General features: G+C 31.8%; 1 protein-coding gene across 4 annotated transcripts; it reads right to left on the reverse strand.

Moving 5' to 3' along the window:
• Positions 1-11,882: 11,882 nt before the first annotated feature.
• Positions 11,883-22,218, reverse strand: LOC137820413 (nucleobase-ascorbate transporter 12). Of its 4 annotated transcripts, none has more exons than XM_068624498.2 (10): positions 21,326-22,218; positions 21,113-21,210; positions 20,845-21,015; positions 20,423-20,523; positions 17,809-17,944; positions 17,610-17,660; positions 17,235-17,522; positions 16,189-16,423; positions 12,812-13,098; positions 11,883-12,379 (listed from the first exon to the last, which is right to left on the reverse strand). In XM_068624498.2, exons 1-10 carry the CDS (start codon positions 21,792-21,794, stop codon positions 12,158-12,160), a joined length of 2,058 nt encoding a protein of 685 aa, XP_068480599.2. In that variant the 5' UTR covers positions 21,795-22,218; the 3' UTR covers positions 11,883-12,157. The 4 variants fall into 4 exon arrangements, with proteins under 4 accessions (XP_068480599.2, XP_090153501.1, XP_068480607.2 ...); XM_090297375.1 differs by having other exon boundaries at positions 20,845-20,935; positions 21,326-22,030; XM_068624506.2 differs by lacking the exon at positions 12,812-13,098 and having other exon boundaries at positions 21,326-22,098.
• Between the last annotated feature and the right edge of the window lie 2,391 nt (positions 22,219-24,609).

Raw genomic sequence — 24,609 nt, forward strand, 5'->3', positions numbered from 1 at the left:
ATTGAATGTATAAGCAGAAGTATTCACTTAAAGTAAAAATTATAACAACGTTTGCTTAATAATAATATATATTATATTATGTTTTCACGTGGAAAAAACAATTTTACAAAAAAGTACATCCAGATTCAAACTATGAAATAAATAATTTAATACATGGGAGCATAATGTCAAATTACAACCCCACATATTTAACTTTATATACATTATCAATTGCAAGAATTTGGAAGAAACTTTTCTCTATATATATATATAAGTTTAATTACATATTTTACTACTTAACTTTCATTATTGCATGAATTTTACTATTTAATTTTGTGTGCGTATTTTATTGTTATTTTTAAATTTAACATATTTTACTGTCTAAATTGTTTTCGTATACTTTACCATTATATATTTTTTAATTTGTATGCATTGCACCATTATTTATTTCACTAAAAATGGTGACAAATGCTTTTTAGGAATACATTTGTCATACGTTTAACCAGTGCTATGAAAACCACCCTCATCATCAAATCGGCTAAGGTACTTTCTTAATTGATTAATGGTTAAATTGTTGAATAGTTAATTAAACAGGTTAAATCAATTGATCGGTATATAATAACAGATAAAATTTATATAACTAAAATAGCTCGATTAATCTATGCATTAAAAAGAACTTGATCTCTAGGTACAACTCTTTTCTGATCACCACACAAAAATTCCCTAATATAGAAATGAAAAATCCAATATATAAGTAAGAAATAGAGCAAGGTGAATGGTGTCATCAAATTTTGCTTTTTTATTAAAGTAAAGAGAATGTTACTCGAGTGAGAAGAATTCAATAAAAAAATTTCTCTTGCATTTTATTATTTGTTTGATTTATTGTATATCTCGCCTTTTAATTAAGATGTTATGTATTATTAAAGTTTTAAAGGTAGTATTTCTTGTTTTATATTTCATCAAAGTTTTTAATTAATGTATGATTATGAAGTTTGAATGCCGAATTTAGTAAAGTAGTTGACAATTCTAAAGTTAATTTAATTGGTATAAAATATTAATTCCAGTAAAATGAAGGTAATACTAATTTGTACGATTGAAGTGTAAATATTGAATCGTAAAATGTGCTCATAGTGAAAACATGATTATTTTATGTTAATGAGTAACCTAGACAAGTATGTCAGAATTTACCCTCATAATTGTGGATTTATGGAATTGATAATTGTAAAGTGAAAATATATGTCAAATATTAATTTCACATGTTCGAATTTAATACTCTTTTGAAATTCATCTAGTCTTGGATGGTAGGGTTAGAATAGGTCTTAAAATAGGCTTTATTAAAATATTGTTTATGTTGGACATATACCTCATATCCTAGATATGCCTTTATTTTTTTTTACTCTTCCATTTATGAGAAAAACTATTGTTGATATAAATATGAGAATCTAAAAAGAAAAAATCATTAGTGCAAATAACGCATATCACATCGGTTTTAAGAAACATATTACACTGATTCTATTACTGATGTAGATCTTAACGATGTAAAATGTCAATAATATATTACATCGATTATAAAAATCGATGTAAAATACCAAAATACCTTTATCAAATAATAATACACATTTCCAGTTATTTCTAGAAAGGGTCTGAATTTAGTAAAGGAGTTGAGAATTCCAAAGTTAATTGGTATAAAATAGTAATTCTAGTAAAATGAAGGTAATACTAATTTGTATGATTGAAGTGTAAATATTGAATCGTAAAATGTGCTCATAATGAAAACATGATTATTTTAGGTTAATGAGTAACCTAGACAAGTATGTCAGAATTTACCCTTATAATTGTGGATTTATGGAATTGATAATTGTAAAATGAAAATATATGTCAAATATTAATTTCACATGTTCGAATTTAATACTCTTTTGAAATTCATCTAATCTTGGATGGTAGGATTAGAATAGGTCTTAAAATACGCTTTATTAAAATATTGTTTATGTTGGACATATACCTCATATCCTAGATATGTCTTTATTTGTTTTTTTACTCTTCCATTTATGAGAAAAACTATTGTTGATATAAATATGAGAATCTAAAAAGGAAAAATCATTAGTGCAAATAACGCATATCACATCGGTTTTAGGAGACATATTACACTGATTCTATCACTGATGTAGATCTCAACGATGTAAAATGTTAATAATATATTACATCGGTTATAAAAGTCGATGTAAAATACCAAAATACCTTTATCAAATCATAATACACATTTCCTGTTATTTCTAGAAAGGGTTTCAGCCTCTAGAATTTCAGCAAGGCTCTCGGTTCTTCAAGATTTTGCTCCTTCATTCATGAGAACTCCAACACTTTTGGAATGTTGATTTGTTTTCTACTAATCTCATGCATAAAGGTGATCATTGCTTCTTCCTCTCCAACACTCCGGTTTCAGTGGCAGATGTCTCTCAGGACCTTCTCTTCTCTTGTGAGGATGAAGCCATTGAAAGAAACTGCAAGAGAGAAATATGCAGAATAGAGAAAGACTAGAAAAATAGTGCAGTGTTTAGAGAAAATTTGTGAAAAGAAATGTATAACAAAGAAGGTATAAGGTGCAGTGCAGAGATGCAGTGCAAAGCTATGTTTATGTAGAGTTCCACAACAGTGTAGGCAACCTGTTTAGTGGTGTTGTTTAACCAATTAAATTTGAACATAGGATTGAAAACAATCAATGCTTTTTCAGTTTTAGTTTGACTAGACAAAGTTGTGAAGAATTTGTTTGTCAATAATCAATTCCAAAGACAGTCACATGAATGCATAGTCCAAGCAGTCAAGGATTTTTTCAGTTTCTCTTTCCTAATCACATGCAATACAGAAACAGAAAAATAACATGTTATTCCAGCAAACAATCAATTAAAATAATATAGTAGAGAAGAAATAATCAACTGATATGCTTTTCAACAAATTAAAATTTACTGCAGATAACTATTTAGACAGGTTACGCCTAATTCATTCCTTAGAAAATTAAATCTATCTTTAGCAAGTGGCTTAGTGAAAAGATTGACTAGCTGTAATTCAGTTCCAATAAATTTGATTTCACAATTACCATTTGTAATGTGTTCTTGAAGGAAATGATGTTTTACTTGTAGTCAAATTAATTGCACTTGTATTATCACACAATACAGGAATATTATTCAAAATAATGCCAAAATCACTTAGTTGTTAACCATAGAATTCGGGAACTTACTGTAGCTATGTACTTAGCCTCAAATGTGGATAGTGCTACACATGCTTGCTTTTTGTAATGCCAAGAAATCAAGCTTGATCCTAGCATGTGACATGTTCCACTAGTACTCTTCCTATCAATTTTACACCTTGCAAAGTCTGGTTCAAAATAACTAATTAAATTCAAAGAGACATTATAAGAATACCACAAACCAACTTCCTTAGTCCCTTGTAAGTACTTCAAAATCCTCTTGGCAGCATTGTAGTGTGACTCCTTAGGTGCATATTGAAACTTTGCATACATGCAGACAACAAACATAATGTCAGGCCTACTAGCTGTTAGATATAAGAGAGAACCACTTGCTGGAAAGAATTTTGCTGACAATGGTCAAGAATTTTGCTAGAAAGATTTCTATGATAAGCACGGTATCATTCACCAAACCACTTGTGTTGAGACACCACCAAAAAAATTCTGTGGTGGAACGTAAACATCAACACATCTTAAATGTAACCCGGTGTCTCATGTTTCAATCTAAGCTTCCTAAGGTTTTTTGGTCTTACGCCATAATGCACGTTGTTCATCTCATAAATATAGTGCCTTCAACTGTTATTTCAAATAAATGTCCATATGAAAAACTATACTCTACTGCTCCTGATATAAGTAATCTTCGTATATTTGGATGTTTGTGTTTTGCCTCTACTCTTGAAAACAACAGGAATAAACTTGATCCTAGAGCCAAAAGGTGTCTTTTTTTTGGGTTTTAAGGCAGGAACAAAATGTTATAGTCATTGATGCCCAAACCAGAGAAATATTCGTCTCCAAAAATGTTCTCTTTTATGAACAAAGCTTTTATCAAGTTACTGATAAAAGTGAACAAAACGAGCTAAGCTATGACCAAAATTTTGTGGAGCATATATATGACAGTCCGTGTGATAGCTATCACAGAGGCAACATGAATAGAGTAGGAAACACTGAGACAAGGGATACTGAAGATCTCAGAAGATTAACAAGAATCGAAGAAGCTTTGCATACCTCAAGGATTATTATCATCAATTGCTAACCTTTTCACATAAGGTAATAAATACTGGCACAACAAGGTATTCACTTAATTTAGTATTATCATATAAAATATTATCTGATGAACATTTTAACTACTCTGTTTCTCTTTTTTTATAAACTGAACCACACACCTATGAGGAAGCCATTCACTCCGATAAATGGAAAGCAACCATGAACGATGAGATTAAAGCTTTTGAGATCAACAACACTTGGAAATTAGTGGATCTTCCAGAAGGTAAGACCCTCATAAGATTTAAGTGGGTTTACAAAATTAAAGAAAAAGTATATGAAAATATTAAGAGGTACAAAGCTCGATTAGTAGCAAAGGGCTACACCCAGCGAGAAGGGATTGACTTCATCAAAACATATTCTCCAATAGCAAAATTGACAACTATTCGCATGATTCTTGCTATTGCTGCCATCAAAGATTAACATCTTGAACAACTAGATGTGGATAATGCATTTCTAGACGGTGATCTGACTGAAGAAGTATATATGGAAGTTCTTTCTGGAATCATCAAAGCAAAACCAAATCAAGTTTTTCATCTGACTAAATCTTTATATGGCTTGAAACAAGCCAGTAGACTGTGGTATGAAAAACTTTCTTCATATCTTTTAACCATAGGTTTCATCCAATCTCAAGCTAATAATTCTCTCTTTACCAAAAAAATTAGAAAATTCTTTTGTTCCTTTATTAGTCTATGCAAATGACATTATTTTAACTGATGATGACATGCATGAGATAAATATTGTTAAGAACTTGCTAACTGTTGCTTTTAAAATCAAAGACCTAGGTAAATTGAAATATTTTCTTGGCCTAGAGATAGCATGGACACATGAAGGCATTCATCTTTGGCAAAAGAAATATGCTCTAGAAATTCTTGATGATGTAGGGATGCTAGGTGCCAAACCAACAACCACACCCATGCAGAAAAAGCAGATAACATGTTTGAAGAAGCTGACATTCATGAGCCTTCAAGTTATAGAAGATTCATTGGACGTCTTTTATATCTTGTAAACACTAGACCGAATATATGCTTTGTTGTTCAGCATCTAAGCCAATTTTTTCAGAAACCGATTTATGCATTTTCCTGGGAGAATCATTGATTTCATGGAAAACCAAGAAGCAAAGCATAGTTTCTAGATCACCCTCAGAAGCAGAATATCGTGCATTGGCTTCAACATCATGTGAGCAACAATGCTTGACCTTTCTTTTGAGAGATCTCCATGTCACCATCTCCAACACTGCATGTCTTTACTGTGATTCACAAGCTGCCAGACACATTGCTTTTAATAGTAGCTTTCAAGAACGTACAAAACACATAGACATTTATTGTCATGTTGTTCGTGAAAGGCTTCAGCAGAAATTATTTCATCTTCTGCCCATTCGATCTGCAGAACAACCTGCAGATGTTCTAACAAAGGTCCTCAAGCGAAACAGTTTCCTGATACTTATGAGCAAGCTTGGAGTTTTGTGCATACATGCTCTAGCTTGAGGGAGGGTTTTAAGTTTTATGTTATTAGGTTTATAGTTTCTTATGGACCTTACTACGAAGCCCAAGTCTTTTCTTTCCTTTTCTTTTGTATAAAACATTATCTATGTAGAAAACAAAGGATAAAAAAAAATATAGATAAGTAAAAACAAATTTGTTTTTCTTCTAGAAGAGTCCTTCTTCTTCTTTGCCTATACTCTATTGTTCTGTATTTTTCTTATGGAAATCATGACATCTAAAATGCATGGTAATGAATACCTAATAACAATGAATTGCGATTGTGATGTTAAAAATATTTGTAAAAAAATGGTGATATTGAAAACATTGATAATAACCCAATGGTAACAATAATACATAATGATTATAATTTTATAATAACAACGATAATAATGAAGTAGTGTTACTAATAATGATAATAAAAATAATATGGTGATAATGATAAAAAATAAAAATAATAATGATTATAGTGAAAGTCACTACAATAGTTTCTTCACAATAATAGTAAAAATAACATTAACTGTTGTAACAACCGCATTGATTATGGTGGTCACATTAATCATGGTAATAACAATTTGGTTCTTTTGATGAAAGTAACAAAAAAGTCACAATTTATATGAAGATGATGATGAAAATAATAATGATGATGAGACTAGTGATAACAATTATAATATTGATGAGGGTGATAATAGTGTTGTTGACAAATAAAAATGATAATGTCATAATTTTGGGTTCATTAGTCTGATCATGATTTCCTACTCAAAATGACAAAAATCTTCTCATATTTGGTCTATTGAAGGCGTGGAAAGATTTGAATTCCTAATAATGTAGTTTGTAGTTATGTGCTCTAATTCTCTGAACTATAATCACCTCGTCATCTCCATTTTTTCTCACCTAGTCTAAGAAATTGCTTTAGTCCTAATTTGGTTATTGTGTCTTATTTAAATATAGTTTGTTGTGAAATATAATGTTGTTATTATTGTATATATTTTTTGTTTTTTTAATTATATATTGCAAATTTGTTTCTAAAAGAAAACTCTTACTTTTCCTTTTAGTTCTCATTATGGTTCCTCTTGTTTTGAAATTATTCATAATGATGTTTGGGATAAGTCTCTTGTGACTTTACATGCTCAATATAAGTACTTTTGTCACATTTGACCATTCAATTATGATGGGAGCATCCTCTAAGGCAGCAAAAGACTTAGAATATTCAACATTTTCCAAGTTTCTTTAAGAAATTTGAACTAGGATTCCTCTTCAAAGAAAGATTCCTCGAAGAAGATTCCTTATTAGAATAATATCATTTTTGCAAGTTCAATTTTTATTCAATTCAGAGGACAAGTATTTTGTTATATTTATTGATGATTATAATAATTTTATTTGGATATATTTTCTTTGATATAAATATGCCAAGTTTTTCGTATTTAAAACAATATATGGCATATGTTGAAACTCAATGCTAAACTAGTACTAAAATATTTTGCTCTGACCTTGGTAGTAAATACATGTTTCAGGAGTACCTTTAGTAAAAAGGCATTGTGTTTCAATGCTCTTACCTCAATTTTCCTCCAGAAAATGACATTGCTTGTCCAAGCCTATGTTTCTTATAGATTTTAAGTTAAGGCTTTTTCCACCATTGTTCTCTTGATCAATTGTCTTACTTAAGTACTTTACATACTTTTGGTTGTATATGTTTTTGTCCATTTACTCTGCTTAAACAACATAAGCTTGGGGGCACAATATTTTTGATGTGCATTTTTGAGGTATAATCACTTTCATAAGAATCTCATGTGTTATGATACTTCTAACCATCCTTTCTGCCTCTTCAAAAATTTGACTTCTTTTGATAATTAGTTCTTTTTTCCTTGTTTTTCTCCTACTTTGAACCATGTTGTTATTCTTCCTAAGTTTTCCAACTTGTCTCCATCTATTAAATATTTCAAACTAGGCATCCATATGTTAAAAAAACAAGTGGGCATGATCACATCCTCCTTCTGAAGCCAATTCGTCTTTTGTTCTTGTACTGGTTGTACCTCAACGATATAGTAGAATGCCTTAAGAATTCATTGATTACCATACATGTTTAATTCCTCTATACTTCTTTGATTATTTTTTTCTCTATCACATGTATTCCTACTTGTTACTTACATAAATATGTATGTTGGCTAAAAGCTATGAATGATGAACTTCAGACCTTTCAGGAGAATTTGACATGAGATATTGTCCTTTTTCCTTCTAATATCAAACCCATAGGTTGCAAATGGGTGTATTGTGTGAAACTAAATTTGAATGGTTCTCTTAACCATTACAAAGCTAGATCAATTGTCTTAGGTAACAAGTAGAAATATAGGATTGATCATGATGAGACATCTAGACTTGTATCCTAAATGAAAACTATCAGAACTTCCTTTTTATAGCTACCTCAAATGGATGGTTTCTTCATGAAATGGATGGGAAGAATGTCTTTCTTCATATTGAGTTCACTAAAGTTATTTACATGGATCTTCTTCAGGGTCTCTTCACTTGATTCATTGGTATGTGCAAGCTCAAACACTCCTTATATGGTCTTAACCAAGCTCCCAAAGTATAGATTGTTACATTATCCATAAGTTCTCCTTTACTCAGAGTAAATATGACTATTCTTTATTCATCCATCACACACTAATGAGAATTATTCTTTTACTTCCTTATATTAACAATATGGTTATTATTGACTTTGATTAGGCATCCATCAAAGAACTTAAACAAAAAGTACAAATCACATTTCATATAAAGGTATTACTTGCATTATTTTCTTGGTCTTGAGTTTGATAAATATACCTTAAACTTGATAAAAAGAGTTTGATAAATATTCCCTACAAAGGTACATTTCTACATCAAGATAAATATACCTTAAACTTGATCTTTATGGTTGGCCTCCAATAAGCTAATTTGGTGGATACTCTTTTTGAAGTTAATGTTAAATATTAGCATGATGAGGGTGATCTTTTTCTAGATCTTTTATTTTACCAATAATATATTGTGTGTAGTCTTAATTATTTGACCATTACAGGATCTCACATATCATTTATCATGCAACAAGTGAGATAATTTATCATTATGGTCGTCATATACACTTGACAACGGTCCATTGTATAATTCACTACTTGAAAAAAAACCTCCCAACAAGGTCTATTCTTTTTCCATAGGGATAACTCTTAAAGTAATTGCTTATAGTGATGTTGATTGGGTTAAGTGTCTTAATATTCAACAATCGTGTTTTTGACCACCATGGGGTTCTTTTCTTGTTTTTTACCAAAATGAGGCTGCTTTTAAAAAAATTACGAATTTGGGTAAATTATGTCAATCTGGCACGACTTCATATAAAGAAGTCGTGCCAACTTGGCACTATTTTGGCCATATCAACCTAAACTCGTGTCAAGTTGGCACGATTTCTGCCACGTCAAGCTGAAGTCATGCCAACTTGGCATAACTTTGTCCACGTCATAAAAATTTTCTTTTTAAAAAAAAAAACTTTCTTGTTTTTAAATATATATATATATATATTAGTAACTATTTAATTACAATTGAAATTAATTAAAATTGAGTAGTAAGTTATGTAGTATTTAAAATTAATTTGATAAATAATTTTTTAAGGGTGTTAGTTTTAAGCGACAAAAAACTGGGTAATCGTGCATGAATCATGTTTGACGGTAATGTAATATATTAATTTGCTTATGTGATTAATAAAAAAATATGAAGAAAGTTGTTATTGCATTTGGAAATAAATAGAGAAATGAGAATATTTATTGTATTTGGAAAATAAATAGAGAATTATTGTTGTGGATTTGGAAAATAAATACATTGGGAAGTAATGGTTTTATAGAATACATAATGATGAGAAGAGATTAATTATAACTACACAAATTAGTAAGATTCATTACAAGATATAAAATAAAAATAAAAAGTTGAACTATTGGAAGTAAATTATTTATGGGAAGACGTGTCACAATGTCATCATCGTCGATATTGGCTTCATTATGAGATCTCAGTGTACAGTCTCCATAATATTTTCAAGACTTATGAGGTCCAATTTAATCCATTTTGAAATCAGGATTATTGGTCTACTTGGTCTACTTACACAGGACTGAATTTGTTACCTAACCCCATGATGCATCGACATCAATCAGGAAGACTTAACACTCAACGTATCCGTAACAAAATGGATGATTCAATTCCAAATAAGTCAAAACAAATGTTCATATTGTAGAATCGAATGTCTCAATAGAAGCAATTGTTTGCACAGACAAGCTTATAATAAATTTCAATATCAACTTTGATCATTAATTTCTTCATTTTCTTTACCTATGTATTTATGCCTTCATTTATTTTATTCAACTAACAACTTAAATTAACCAACAACAAATATTCCTCCATTAAAAAAAATTATTTAACAAATTAATTTCAAATATTACATAATTCACTACTCAATTTTTATTATAATTAAATAATTAATAATATATATTTATTTAAGAAAATAAAACTTAAGTCAGAAAAAAAAATTATGACGTGGACAAAATCATACCAAGTTGGCATGACTTCAGGTTGACGTGACAGAAATCTTGTCAACCTAGCACGATTTCTTCATATTAAGTCGTGCCAAGTGGGCATAACTTACCAAAATTTATAATTTTTTTAAAAGCAGCCTCACCTTGATAAAAAAAAAAAAAAAAAAAAACCATGATGGTCAAAAAAACCTCAACCATCTATCACTAGTAGGTGCATAATTCTTGGCTCCTCGTTGATCTCATGGAAAAGTGAGAAGTAAACACAAATCTCTAGATTATTTACTAAATCAAAGTATTGCACCATGTCTACTATTTATTTTGAAATAATTTGACTTTGTGGTCTTTTGGATGAACTTGGATTTTCTCAAGTAGATTCAATGCCTCTTTATGCTCCAATACAAGTGTTATTCATATTGTTGCAGTTTTGGTGTTGTAAAAACGAACCAAACATTTGTTCGTGAGACTTAAGATGACCATATCACATCAATCACTCATATCAATACTTAGTTTTAAGTTATGAATATTCTCACCAAAGTTATTTCTTGTATCGATCATCAGTTTCTTGTTAGCAAATTTTTGTTATTTGAGAATAGCATCAATTTAAAAGGTAATGTGAATCAAGAATTATTTCTTTTCTATATTAATATATTTTCCTAAAAAGATAGACAATTAATAAATTATTTTTCTCTCTTAATTGTATATAATTATCTTCATAAGAAATAGGTTAAACAAATCAAATAATAAAATATATGTATTTAGTAATAGTAATGATATGTAAAGACTCTTATTATTATTTATAGAACAAATAATAACGTACATTAAATATTAAGTCATTTTCATTAACAACCCAACGAAAGATGAGTTGGTGATGCTTTAATTGAGGCCAACGAAAAGATATCCCGACCAAAATTAACCTAAAAATTCTAATGTTAGCCAAAGATGTCTTGATCAAAAAACAAACAACAAAAGAATAATAAATGGGTGGAAGAGTCCCATTCATGACCTACATAAATGGGCGGAGGAGTCTCATTCATGACCTACATAAATATTTTGTATACGAGAGGATTAAACAATGATTCCTCAACAAAGCTCAAACTAAACAGAACCATATACAAAAACTAAAGATGTTTCTCAACAAGACCAACCAAACTATGTCTTAGAATTGACAATCAATTTGGATTTTTTTTAAGTCCAAACAATGTTTCAATCAATATCCAATTAATTGGATTGAATTTAAAACATAAAAAATGATTTAAATATGAAATCAAACTACTAAGATGGGATTAAAATTATTCGAATTGATTTGGTTATGAATTAGTTTTAATTATTTATGAATTAGATTACATAGGCTTGCATCACTTTACAACTTTTTGGCAATTGATTTGAATAACAGTGTAAAATGAGATGCGTTTATATTCTTACAGATTGTTCACGCAATGAAAACATTAAACTAGAGAGATATTGACGAGAACAGCACAAACCTTCCGTTGTCCTGAAGATGCATTATTTTTCATGAGTACTTACTAACTATGCTTACATTCTAATTATAATTATATATAGCTAGTCTCAACTAGGAATTGCAAATGAAGCTTGATAAAACTACAAAAAGGAAATTATATATACATTCAAAATGGCTTTATGCAAGGAAAAAAACTACACCTGGAGATGTCGAATGAATAAAGAAACTAGCTATAAGGTTAATCTAATAAATTACAACACAAATAGGCCCCAACAAATCCCAATGTGTACAAACTAGCACTGTAAAATGCATCACCTATTACTCTCCATCACTGCTAAGGTTCCTTAAGCAGTTGGGAGAGTATTTAATAAAGTGAATATGTCAACCAAAGAAAAACAAGTGTTCTTCTACATTACAGGCCAACCCACTTCACCCATCTGAAAATCCGACCAATTCTCAAGGGCAACTCATAGTCATTAGCAACAGCAGGCTCTCTTCTAGCAACCTCCGCTTCGGACCAAACATATACCCCACGTTCCAGCTTACTGCCAGGTACGGTATTATCCAGAATAACAGCCACAAGAAATGCTATCACCATGTGTAGCGAAAAAAGCGTGTTCAAGACATAGTTCAACTGCAAAAGGATTAACAAGTGCTCTTTTAGACAAACCTACATTGCAACACAAGTAAAGTTTCTACAAAGGAGTAACAGTGATTTTTAACCAGCATTCAAGTGTTAAAATAACAAAAATAATCAATACTAATTCCAGAGACATAATTACTTTTTAGCTTAACACTTTCACCACATCATGAATATTTAGTCAAAACTATGGAGTAATAGGCATTTTTGGCCTTACAATAAGAAACCAAATACCTACTCCCTATTAAGAAATTGGTAGTTTCAACGTCCATTCACAGTATCATGGAGATACATATGTAATGACAGTTTCATGAGGAGCCACACCCATCTAAAGAAATGAAAGTGGCCTTTGGATTACTCTATCTTTTCTGAAAATTTGACACAAATTCAAGCACCATATAGTAAAACATAAAGACACAGGCATACCCCTCCATATTTGCTGTGGAAAGGCCCATGAGAAGCCACAATGTAGGGCTGGAAGTAATTTGGCACAGACAGGTTGGAATTCGGGGAGATGCCATATTGTTGAAAGTAAGCAGGTATGGAAAGAGAGAAAAACAGTGATAACCCGACTATGATGATATTGCGTGAGCTTCCAGCCTCACTATAGCGTAGATTTGACAAGCCCAATGCAGTGAGCATTGCCCACATAAAGCAGAGGAGACCAGCAACCATAACTTCAGGTATTGAAGCAATGAATCCTCCAACCTTACCTGTTGTGCGGCATAAGCAAAATTAAACACGGATAACTTGTAAGAGTTGTTTTACAGATGATGAGAGCATAAAACTACAAAACTATATTAAGTGGGCACAAGAAAAGACAGCAAAAGCAGACTGAATAAATCACACGTCCTAACTGTATTAAGACTTATTTGGTCACAAAAATGATTGCAGACATCCAAGAAATCAACAGCTTATTTACTGTTTCTATGAAGATTGATGCACTTGGTGAGCAACACTGTGGTTAAATGGCAGAGCCATGGCAGATTTTTTGCCAACTGCCACAGACAACTCGTGAAGTCAAGCCTACTATGGTGGCATAATAGAACACAATGTGGCATGTTTATATGGCGGAACTTTGGCCTTTCACCATATTCAACCATCTGCCATTGATAACACCGGTTATGAATAACCACTCATGCCAAAAATATGGATAGGAGAACTGAGAAAGTATCTCAGGGAAGCTTCAAACCACTTTTTCCCTTAGAATTGAGATTTTATGCAATGTCAATAGCTATCACTTGAAAGCAAGAAAGGTTCTATCTCTCGGAAGAAAGATAGAAATCGCTCTAGATCATCAGTTCAAAAGGGCTAACTAGCCACCAGTTAGATAAAGCCCCACTGAAGCATTTGGCTGCAACGAAATATGAAGTACAGATACCTCAAAAGCAGCTGGGTCAGTCAAACATGTATCAAACCCAACACAATTTCAAATATAATTGAGTCTTTTAGAGTTATTTGCATGTCTCATGATGATGCTAAAATAACATTGCAATCATAATTTGGAACTATGCAACTTAGGAAAATCATTTCTAAATGCAGGGTAAACTGAATATTAAAGGTTGCAAAATCATCTAACCATATTAATGCGTACAACCTAAGCAATGTTGAGATTCTCTAGCATCACAACCGCTTCTTTCACTATTAACATTCTGTATAGTTCGCCTTAACTTAAAAACCAGCATCTCTTAGTGCATTATTGAGCACAGTTAAAAACATAAAGCTGCTAGTGCTTTAGTCATACCTTAAATGGTAACACAAATATATATTACAAGTCTGGGTAACGGTTGTTATGTGTGAGGGAGAGTAAAAAATCAGGGAATCTAGTTGTTAAACAATGTGCTTGAGATTCTACATTGACTAGAAATAAGGTCAAATCACAGTATATAAATAAGTACAAACTTCATCTTATAAACCAGTTTTATGAGGTTAAGTTAGGCTTAAAATTCACTTCCTAATATGGTATTAAAATCTATTCTAATGAGTTTTGTTGGATCTATCATGCTACCCGCTATCGGGCGCAGACCACTCACAAATATATAGTCTCAATGTGTTTCACATTGAATATATTCTCTAACACAGTTTATCTACTTCCACACTCAACTCTGATGTCATCAATTGCCTTCATAAGCCCTATGCTTGCTCATTACTCCATGCACACTTAACAGATAACCTAATTATTCAGAACTTGTAATTTTTACATCAGTATCAAATCTGACAAGGGAGGGATCAGTTTGTACCAGGAAAAGTAAAAGCTTTTCAAAGATTGTAAGGGATGAGATCATGAAATCAATAAACAGTTTCAGCTATTAAAGTATCAAGCTCTAAATTCAAATTTTTAGAAAACATACCGTATGCATCGAAGTATGAATTCAAGAGAGATAAAAGGAAAGAATATACAAAGACTTTTGTACTGGTTCGTTTAACTCTAGAACATCCAATTTTCTAATCAGATAAGTATGATTCCATTAAATTTTCAAACTTTTACAAACATACCTCACATGCAAACTTAGAAAAGCCAACCAAGAAAGTTTCTAGAACAGGACAAGAACACTTTCAAACTCACTTATTAAACTCTACCATAAGCTATACACCTCAACACAACCCTTGTGTCAAGGATTAACAAACCCACAATGCAAAAGAAAAAGTTCAGAACAACATCATTTGGGTAAACGTTTTACCAAAAAACAAATGACTAATCTTGCATAGGATGTTGAACTTCTTTGATCTTTATGCACAGAAAATATGACGATCTTTTGAAAAGAAGTAAGTTAGACCGTTGTAGAAGAACTTTATTTTTCTCAGAAAAACCTATTTGATCTTTTGTCGAAATAATATCATATAAAGAGGAGATAGTCTCCAAGCCTTTATATTTGCTGCCAGCTTTAATCTGTTATAAAGATTTTAATGTTAAAATGCCTAGTTTTGAAGAAAAGATTTGTGCAATTTAATGGATTAAAATAACTTTAAGAGAGTGCTTTGAAAGGCCAATAAGTTAGCAACTAGCTTATTTAGTGGAATCCTAATCGATTGAGAGACCAAGTGAACCAAGTTAAAAATCTTATTATATTACTTTCTCTTTATCCCTTGAACCCATAAGCTTGGGGCATATGGCATGTTTTCTTTAAAATCTTTAACAAGATTTTTAAACCTGTTACTGCAATAGCTGAAAGTGTGCATTGATTTCAATACCTCATACATCACAATCTTTGAAAAGAAAAGATCTTTGTTGATCATCGAAACCATTTGATTCAAAGGAAATAATTCTCTGAAATTTTTTAAATCCCAATTGAGTTCAACCCCCCTCCCAACTGCTGGCCGATTTTTCTAACATTCCTCGAATTGATATATTTGGAAATTTTGCACTAAACAATTTTGGCCCCAAAAGCCATACTTCTTTATTCACTTGTTGGGAAATCATTGATCAAAGTGCAAATGGCGTAGCCATTTGTTTGGACAATAACTTACATAAGACTAGATTTAGACTTTAGTTTGGACATCATAATGAACTACACTAATGCAATTTTTTTATTCTACAGCCCGTAATTCTACTGGAAGCTTGATTTCCAGAAATGATTTGACAAACATTATATGTTTCACACAAAATAATTGTACTAAATGCAGCAGACCAGAAAAATGAAATTTCAGAATCACTGGGAAACCAAATAAATTGCATGATAAGTAATACCACAAACTACAGAACCCAAATTAGCTTTTCAACCAAGTAACTCAATGCTCATAATAAGTGTACTTCTGAAGAAATTTAGACTAGATCCAACCACAGAAAAAATACAGAAACTTACCCACAAGAGACAACACTATCAGAAAGCATGCACCCAGTTGAACTGCCCGGCGACTCCCCATTTTAGTCACAGCAATTGTATGAACATTTTCGGTTAAAGTTATAGATCCAGTTCCAGTTCCCCAGAGACCAGCCAAGATACTAGAAAGACCTTCCAAACCAATGCCTCGACTAAGAACTCCTGTAGTCGGCGGTCTGGATGCTACCAATAACGAAGATGCATGGTAGGTGCCAACCTGCAAAGATTAAAAGTAAATGAATATCAACGACACAGTACAATGATTTCTTATAATCCTGCATACAGAGAAAAATACAAGGAACATATCATTTACAGTTGTTCTCAACTAGATCAAGACATATTTTTATTTGATAACCACCTTGCAGCATCAAAATTCTTAAGACTTTAGCAATTAAATAGTTATTCTCATTGATCTAGTAATTTCCTAAGTCTTGAGATAGAACCAATACAACATTACTCACCTTACACTTGGTAATAACTTGATGTTAAAAGACAACGGCCACAAGAAAAGACGTTGATCATATAAAAAAATGACAAGATGAAAATCATGAATTTTAAGCTTGGATCCGATAATGTGTAATTTCAATAGCAAAAGTTTTTCACCTTCGTTGACAAAGTATTCAATTAAAAATTAACTTACAATAGCTTATGCAAGGCTCATATTTTACCCTCCAAAGGAATATTTTTATTAAACGTATATCATAGAAGTGGGTGCAAATCATAATTTCCGATCAAGCCTGTATGTCATCCAAGAAAAAGAACAGTCTTGTGAATACAGTATAATAGAAAATAGTTATGAAGTTGGTGGTAGATCCAAATCACAATTTCCCATCAAAGCCTGTACCACATCCCAGAATAAGAGCAGCCTTATAAATACAATATTACTAGAAATGACTATAAAGATTCTACAAGGGCACTGTAGATAACTAGTTTTTTTTTTTCGAAAATAACATTTCAGGTGATCAACATATTCAGAGTAAGATAAATTACAGCCTAGGAACCAAAACAGAGAAAGACAAGAAACTCACCGAATCTACTGATGAGATTAAGGAAACCACGCACATTACAAGAGCCATTTTCCAATGGAAGACAGGAGTACCCCATTGTAGTGGATAAGGAAACCTAAACCATGGAGAGGATACCAATGCTTGAGATGTATCAACCCGACAATGCCTCATCCTTGAAAAATGCTTTCTGCAGTGCTCTGAAACCATATTTGAGGCAGGTATATTTATATCACACCCTTTGTAGCTGTAAGCTCCGGCTTCAGTCAGCAAGAAAGCAAATGCCCATGTAATTGCCAGTCCCAGAGGAACCTGGCAATTAGGCAAAGAAAACAGAAATCATTTGCTACAGCACAAAATTTAATTTCAAGTACCAAAGAGTTACGTAAGATTACTTACTGCATAAATTAGAAATATGCGATGCCCAAGAACAGATATCTTACGAAGATACTGTGGAAATAAAGAAATAACAGATTACAAATTCTAGTCCAGGCACCAAGCAATACTATACACACTCAAGGATTTTTTTTAATAAAGAATAAATAAGTGAATCCATATTAAAAGAAATAAACACTCAAGGCCAATTAAACAAACTTACAAGAGAAAAAACAATAACCACTAATATTTGAACTGCACCAATCTCAATACATGTACCAACTAATGGGAAACCATAACTGTAGAATGAAAGGCCAACTGCAGCAATAGTAGGGGCTACAACTACAGGATTGATTAACCTGTAAGGAAACACATAAAATGAGGCTCATTGTCAACTGTACTGAACAGAAAGTAAGACTGCAATTTGATGTTTTTATTTTAGTCAACTCAGGTAATGAAGTGACTTAATTTTAATTTGTGACAAAAGGATTTAAATTTTAAGTTGTGACAAAAGGCAAAGGACATAGTTTCATATTGCATAAAACATCAAGGGGGATGTGTATAACTGGGATTGGTTGGAGGAATCATATTCAAACAAGGTATACCCAAAGCTTTGAACAAAAAGCACTTTTTCATGGAAGAACTATCTCAGCATCTTAATTATGGGAATTGACAGTATCCATACTATAAAACAGCTAATTATAAAATTAGATAATAACCTTAGTTAACAATAAAGAAAAATATATCATTTCCATACTTTTAAAAGTACTCATAAACTATTCAAAAGAACATTGTTTATCTAGCTATTTTTGGTTAATATATTCACCAACTCTATTATGGAAGATGTTGAGTCTTTCAAGGGGAAATTCATCAAAGAGATTTAACAACAATAAGATCTTAGTCAAACTCACATAGGGATTGATACCATCTTCAATCCAACCCAAAACCTTAAGATATTTTATTCAATGTGAGACTTACACTTACACTTTCATTCTTAACAGAAGAGGAGAATTTTTTTAGAACTACATAAATCATCATCTAGTGATTGTTAGCATGAGAACGCCAATATTAATATTATTATAGATCTTTTTAAATTTTATATAACCTTATTTAGTGTTGGAGTTAGCTCAACTAGTATGATCATTATTACATCAGGGATACAGAATTTTTTCAAAAAATACAAGGTACAACAGGGTCAGGATAATGCAAACTTTGCATATACATATATATACGCGCACATATATATATATATATATATATATATATATATATATATATATATATATATATTACTGGAATGTCAATCTAGTGTATTCTCTAAATTAAATCATGTACCTAATAATCAGTCAAAGAAAAGAAAAACTGGTCAAAACACCGAAAGATTGATTTATTGTGGGTTAATGAAAAATGCTTAATATGATGCCATTTTCATTGTTCCATTAAAAGGTGAGGAAAAAACAAAAGAAAAAAATGGTATTTGCCTTTTTATTTTACATGTAAACCTGCTATTTGTTAATGAACATTCTGTGCACTTGTGTTTCTTAAAACTTAAATCTAAGGATTTTATACTTTTGAATGATATTTTGTTTGTATTTTTGGTGTTATAAGTTCAGATATCATATTTCTTTAATACTATTTTACATATTACTTTGTTAATACTGTTTTGATTATGAGTGAACCATTGAACCTTGAACTAGCGTCATGAGCAATTTAATGAATGGTCCAGTTTTAAAAACATTAACACATTCATAAATATTCATGTATGAAGTCCCACACTGTCAATAATCTTGGTATTCCTTCGATATGTTTGTAACTCATTAAATATAATTAGGAGTGACAAACTAGATGAATCAGATAACATTAATTTGTTAAATTATTTTGATTTATTTAAAAAAATCCGATTCATCCATGTTCTATTTGACAAAAATTGTTCTTCTAAGTCAGTCATTAACAATTTTCTCATGAATGGATATCCAATTCATCCACAAAAATAATACTACATTTAGTTCTATATATAAAAAACAAATACTTTGTTTAAAAGTAGCTGAATTGGTTAGTTTAAATTAATAATAATGTCACAATTTTAGTTTTATTTCAGAAATATTCACATAATTAAAACTTATAAGGCGTGATTAATTTAACTACTCATAGTCATAATTCAATGAATTGTTTTTCAAAATTACTTATGTTATTCAATAACCAATAATGCATTTGCTTTCATTAAAAAAAATGAGTGAATGTCTCATTGATATAGTTCACAATAAATTGAGTATTAAAAACAAGTTAACAATCAATGTAATTGAAATTAGTCATATGTTTTTTATAATATATTTTTTGAAAAAAAAAATATATATTTTTTGAATATTTTAAAAATTAAATCTAAGAAAGATTTAAATGTGAAAAAAAATAGGTAAGTTAATTTTGATTCATTAAGAATTTATTAAAGGATCCATTAGATTTTGAATAATAATAGATGAATCATTAGTCATTCATAAAATTAAATGGATGGGTTGGATCCCATCCATTTTTTATTTTCATTTTGTAAACTGTATGAATGAATTTACCTGTGAATGAATTGGATGGATAAATGGTTCGATTTGTCACGCCTAAATATAATAAAAAAACTAAGAAATGAAATCTTATGCGTTAGTATGTTTGCCCCTCCAAAAATTTTGTCTAGGTTCCATTGCTACGTCTACGATTCTGTAACGTGAATTTCTCAGCCTTTAGCACACCACTTGCATCAATGCACAATTATTCAGTTTAGTGAAAAATTGAAGTGTGTATATGTAAAAACTAATAAAAACAATCAAATTGAGAAAATCCCAAAACCATACCTTACTAACAGTGACATAAGTCCAGTATATCCAAGTAAAGCTTGAAAAGCTGAACCAATAATTATAGCCCCCTGGAGCTCCTTCATTATATGCTTGAATTTCTGCAAATTGATAAATAAATTTCATCATCTATTTTTTCCAATCATTCACAAACTCCCAACTAATGAGTAACTAAACAAAATTAGAAACTGCTGCAACACCCGACAACTTTGTTATAGACAAAACCAATATACAGACAGAATCAATATCTTCTGGGAGTCAGATTCCCTTTGTTGAACGAAAATCAGACAGCTCATATTTTATCTTGAAAGTAAAAATATAAATCATCCGAACTTCATCTAGCATCAACAGTCGCAATTCATGACTGCAGGGAATCAAATTCCAAGATTCTTAAACATAAAGGAAAGGAAAGAGATACAAACATTTCCATTCAATCCTTGAAACTCCGGGGAATTGATTATCGCGAGCGCCGGCGCCAGATAAACAAAAGAAGGGCCCTGAATCAAGGGTAACCTGGAGCCAAAAGCAATATGCAAGAGAGTAGTCACCCCCGAGACAAAGAGCACGGTCGATACCACCATAGAAGTTTCCTCCTACACTCACTGACACATCAAGAACTTCGCCACCAAAACCAAAACCAAACACCACACAACACGAAAACACAAACTAAGCCAGATGAAAACAACTCACATGAGTGCCTCCCATGGCAGGAACAAGCACAAGCGGAATAAGAACCAACGAACCTAATATCGAAACGTAGTGCTGAACACCGTACACGCCAATAGGAACTACAGAGTAACACACATATGAAAATTGAAATCATACTTTAATTCCCTTCAATAACCGAATCAAATCAACGAGCCCTTCAATAATTCAAATCGAAATTAAAAAATATTTCAATACCTAAACCAGGTGAATCTCTGAGCTCGTACTTCATATGCGCGTGCCGCGACACGAACTCGTCGTCATCCACCGGCAAGCCGTCCACCACTTCCTCGTGCCTCGCCATTCTCCTCGGCTGCGGCTGTTCCGCGGCCGGCACCGCCTGTCCGTTGGTGCTGGGAACCGAATTCTTCGGCACGCCGTCAGATTCTCTCCGCTTCTTCGCGATGGCAGGCGGCGGCGGAATCGGAACGGGAGGCTTGTCGCCTTGTGCGACGCCGTTAACGGTTCCCGGAGTTCGAACGCGACCGGCCTCGAGATCAACGTTAGGCGGAGGGATGGTTATCAGGCCCGAATCGGTGGCATTGGTCTCGCCAGAGAATTTTGGCCTGAATCCTGTTTTCTTGGCCCAGGAAGAAGGCGGCATTGGCTTGGGCTCCGGCGGGGACGGAGCCATGCGGTTACGGTTGTTAGGATCGGAATTGGACATGTCTGGGATAAGCTATAAGCTATGCGCTATGCGTAGTGGTGTGCATAGCTTAATGGTTGCAGATCTGGCGCGTGGAGTTGCAGAATGAAGAAGCGAAGGAGCTAGGGTTTTAGAGACGAATGAAGTAACGGAAAATGGAAAATCGAAAATCGAAAATGGAAAATACGCAGTGAGGTGTGAGAAGCGGAAAAGGAAGAGAAAGGAAAGAGTGTGAGAGTTGAGTGTGGAGTGAAGGCGAAGTAGAACGTGTAGAAGGCCGTTGGAATTTAAGAATAGATATTTTATCTATCTATCTATTTCTCTTATTTTTCTACTCTGTTTATTTTGTTCTTTCTTTACAAGACAAACGGTGGACTTCAAAATTCTATTACATGGGTTGGGAAGAAAAGACAGAAACAAACAAAACGGGAGGAATTTTATGCCCTGGTTAAACGGAGCATCGTCAGGTATTATTATTCCCTTTTTTTTATTATTATTATTATTTTAAAAATTATATTAAACTGAATACATATAATTTCTTATAAGAAAATAATCCCATTAAGTGGGATAACATCACACTCTATTATAACTATATGATTATAAAAAATTATGAGCAAAATTAAATATAAAAAGTTATATATTATTGTAAGGCGTATTTTAACGTGTGGCATTAAGTGCATTTCTTTTGAAGTGTGGTGTGTTGTTATTTAATGTGTCATCTTCTTCACTTAATATAAGTGTCATTAAGGTCTTTCCCCCACCCCCATTCAAGACTTTTGTGAGGGGCTTCATCTTTTGTTTTGTTCTTTTCACTTCTTCTTTTATCTTGTTTTATAGCTTTTATTCTGGTAGTTTGTCCATTGTCAATCAGACTCTGACTATATTATTTTATCAGATTACTTTTTATCTCTCATAGATGTTTTTAAAATGCTTATTATATAGTAAAATGATAAATTTAACGTTTCATGCTCACTCACATAAATTATTTGATTCAATTTATCTAAGACCAAAAGCCATATTACTTTCTAACATTATTCTATAATAAAAGGAGGGTGCGTATCAAACGTTAAATAATTCAAAAATAAACTTTAGTTAATATAGATATATGTGATGACGTTAAATAATTCAAAAATAAACTTTAGTTAATATAGATATATGTAATGATTGGTTCTAAATCATGTACAATGTATACTGAATAACTTAGTCAAACATTTTGGTTGTTTGATGTGAAGGAGGAGAAGACCGTCTAATAGTGTTAATACGAATTAGACCGTCTAGCATATGTTTGTTATAAATGTCTTAACAAGATTTTTTTTAATGATCTTTTGTTACTCTTTTGATATATAAGACGTAAATATATATAGAGAGAGACAAAGAAAGAGTCTTTATAAATTTTGTTAACACACTGAAAATAGTGATAATTTTATGCATATAGACCTTATATTATAGATAAAGTGTTTTCTTGAACTTTGTTCTTGTTTTTCCTTGTTTTGTTAGTATTGAGAACCCAATAATATACGTTATATTTCTATATATGTTTCTTAAAACATAATCATGAAATATATGTTCAGATGCAGTTTCAGGATTTGTTTGTATATACAATACAGTCATACTAGGTCATCACACGAGCAACAAACATAAGGAAAAGCTTGTTGGAGATTTTACATCGACATTTCATAGTTTATAAATGGGTGCAAACCTCACCTTATAAGCCAATTTTAGGAGGTTGAGTTAGGCTTAAAGTCCACTTCTTAATAAAGTTATCCAAAGAAAAACAATGAAAACAAGGTTTTAAATAGAAACAACTCAATTTATCATCTTTTTATCAAATGCATTCATTCATACATACAGATCAAACATTGACCCACATATCAATTATATTCAACAAAGATGTGTTCTTATTCATTCTTTTAGAGTCCATCATGTGGTCTAATAATGCAATAAACCCTTATTCAGTTTCTCACCAAAGATACTTCCACTTGACCAAAAATAGTTTTGTTGAGCGAGTATCAAATGATACAATCGATGGAATGACCCATATGATACTTTCGCTTAGCGCATCTACTTTCGTTTGAGCAAGGATATAAGATTAAGCACTCAATATAGTGATCTAGACGATACATATGCTTAAGCACATCTATTTACACTCAAGTTAGGGTATCAGATGAAGGACTCAATAAAGTGACTCGAATGCTACCTTCGCTTAAGCACATTTGTTTTCACCCGAACGAGAGTATTTGATGAAACACTCAATAGAGTGGCTCAAATAATACCTTTGCTTAAGTGCATTTGTTTTCGCTCAAGCGAGGGTATCAGACGATACTCTCACGTGAACAACTCAAACAAAACCTTCGCTTGAACTTTTGTTGAGTTGGGGCATCAGATGAAGGACTCATTGGAGTGACTCAGATGATACTCTCACTTAGTGACTCACAAGAACCTTCTGCACTAGCATATAGACCCTTTTTAGAAATGAAATTATCCTTATCTTGAACTTCGAACCACATTTCCCTCTCGTTTCATAAGATTATCCCTCTTAATATACAATGGAAGAAATTAACTTACATGAAGACTTAAAATAAAATGAAAACTTTGATCAAAATGATTAGGAGAAATTTAATTCAATATATAAGGCAAAAAATTTAGACTCATTATGTAATTTAAGAACGTTAAGCTCAACATGCAATTGAAAAGCGTCAAACTCAACATGTAATTAAAAATCATCAAACCCAATCACATAGTTGGAGAGCGTCCAACTCAACATACAGGTGAAACTATAGACTCAACATATAACAGATGAATTTCAAACTCATGCCCGAAAGAACTTAGATTCACA

Source organism: Phaseolus vulgaris, chromosome 11, assembly GCF_051622355.1.
Source record: "Phaseolus vulgaris cultivar YP4 chromosome 11, ASM5162235v1, whole genome shotgun sequence".
In the NCBI taxonomy this organism is placed as follows: domain Eukaryota; kingdom Viridiplantae; phylum Streptophyta; class Magnoliopsida; order Fabales; family Fabaceae; genus Phaseolus; species Phaseolus vulgaris.

Bases quoted from the DNA above. Each gene is read 5' to 3' on its own strand.
- LOC137820413 (XM_068624498.2), bottom strand. From the start codon at position 21,794: ATGTCCAATTCCGATCCTAACAACCGTAACCGCATGGCTCCGTCCCCG. The intron at 17,945-20,422 runs GTATGGTTTTGG...GTTTCCTTACAG, and splicing joins CTTATGTCACTGTTAGTAAG to GTTAATCAATCCTGTAGTTG. The intron at 13,099-16,188 runs GTAAGTTTCTGT...GCCGCACAACAG, and splicing joins GATAGTGTTGTCTCTTGTGG to GTAAGGTTGGAGGATTCATT.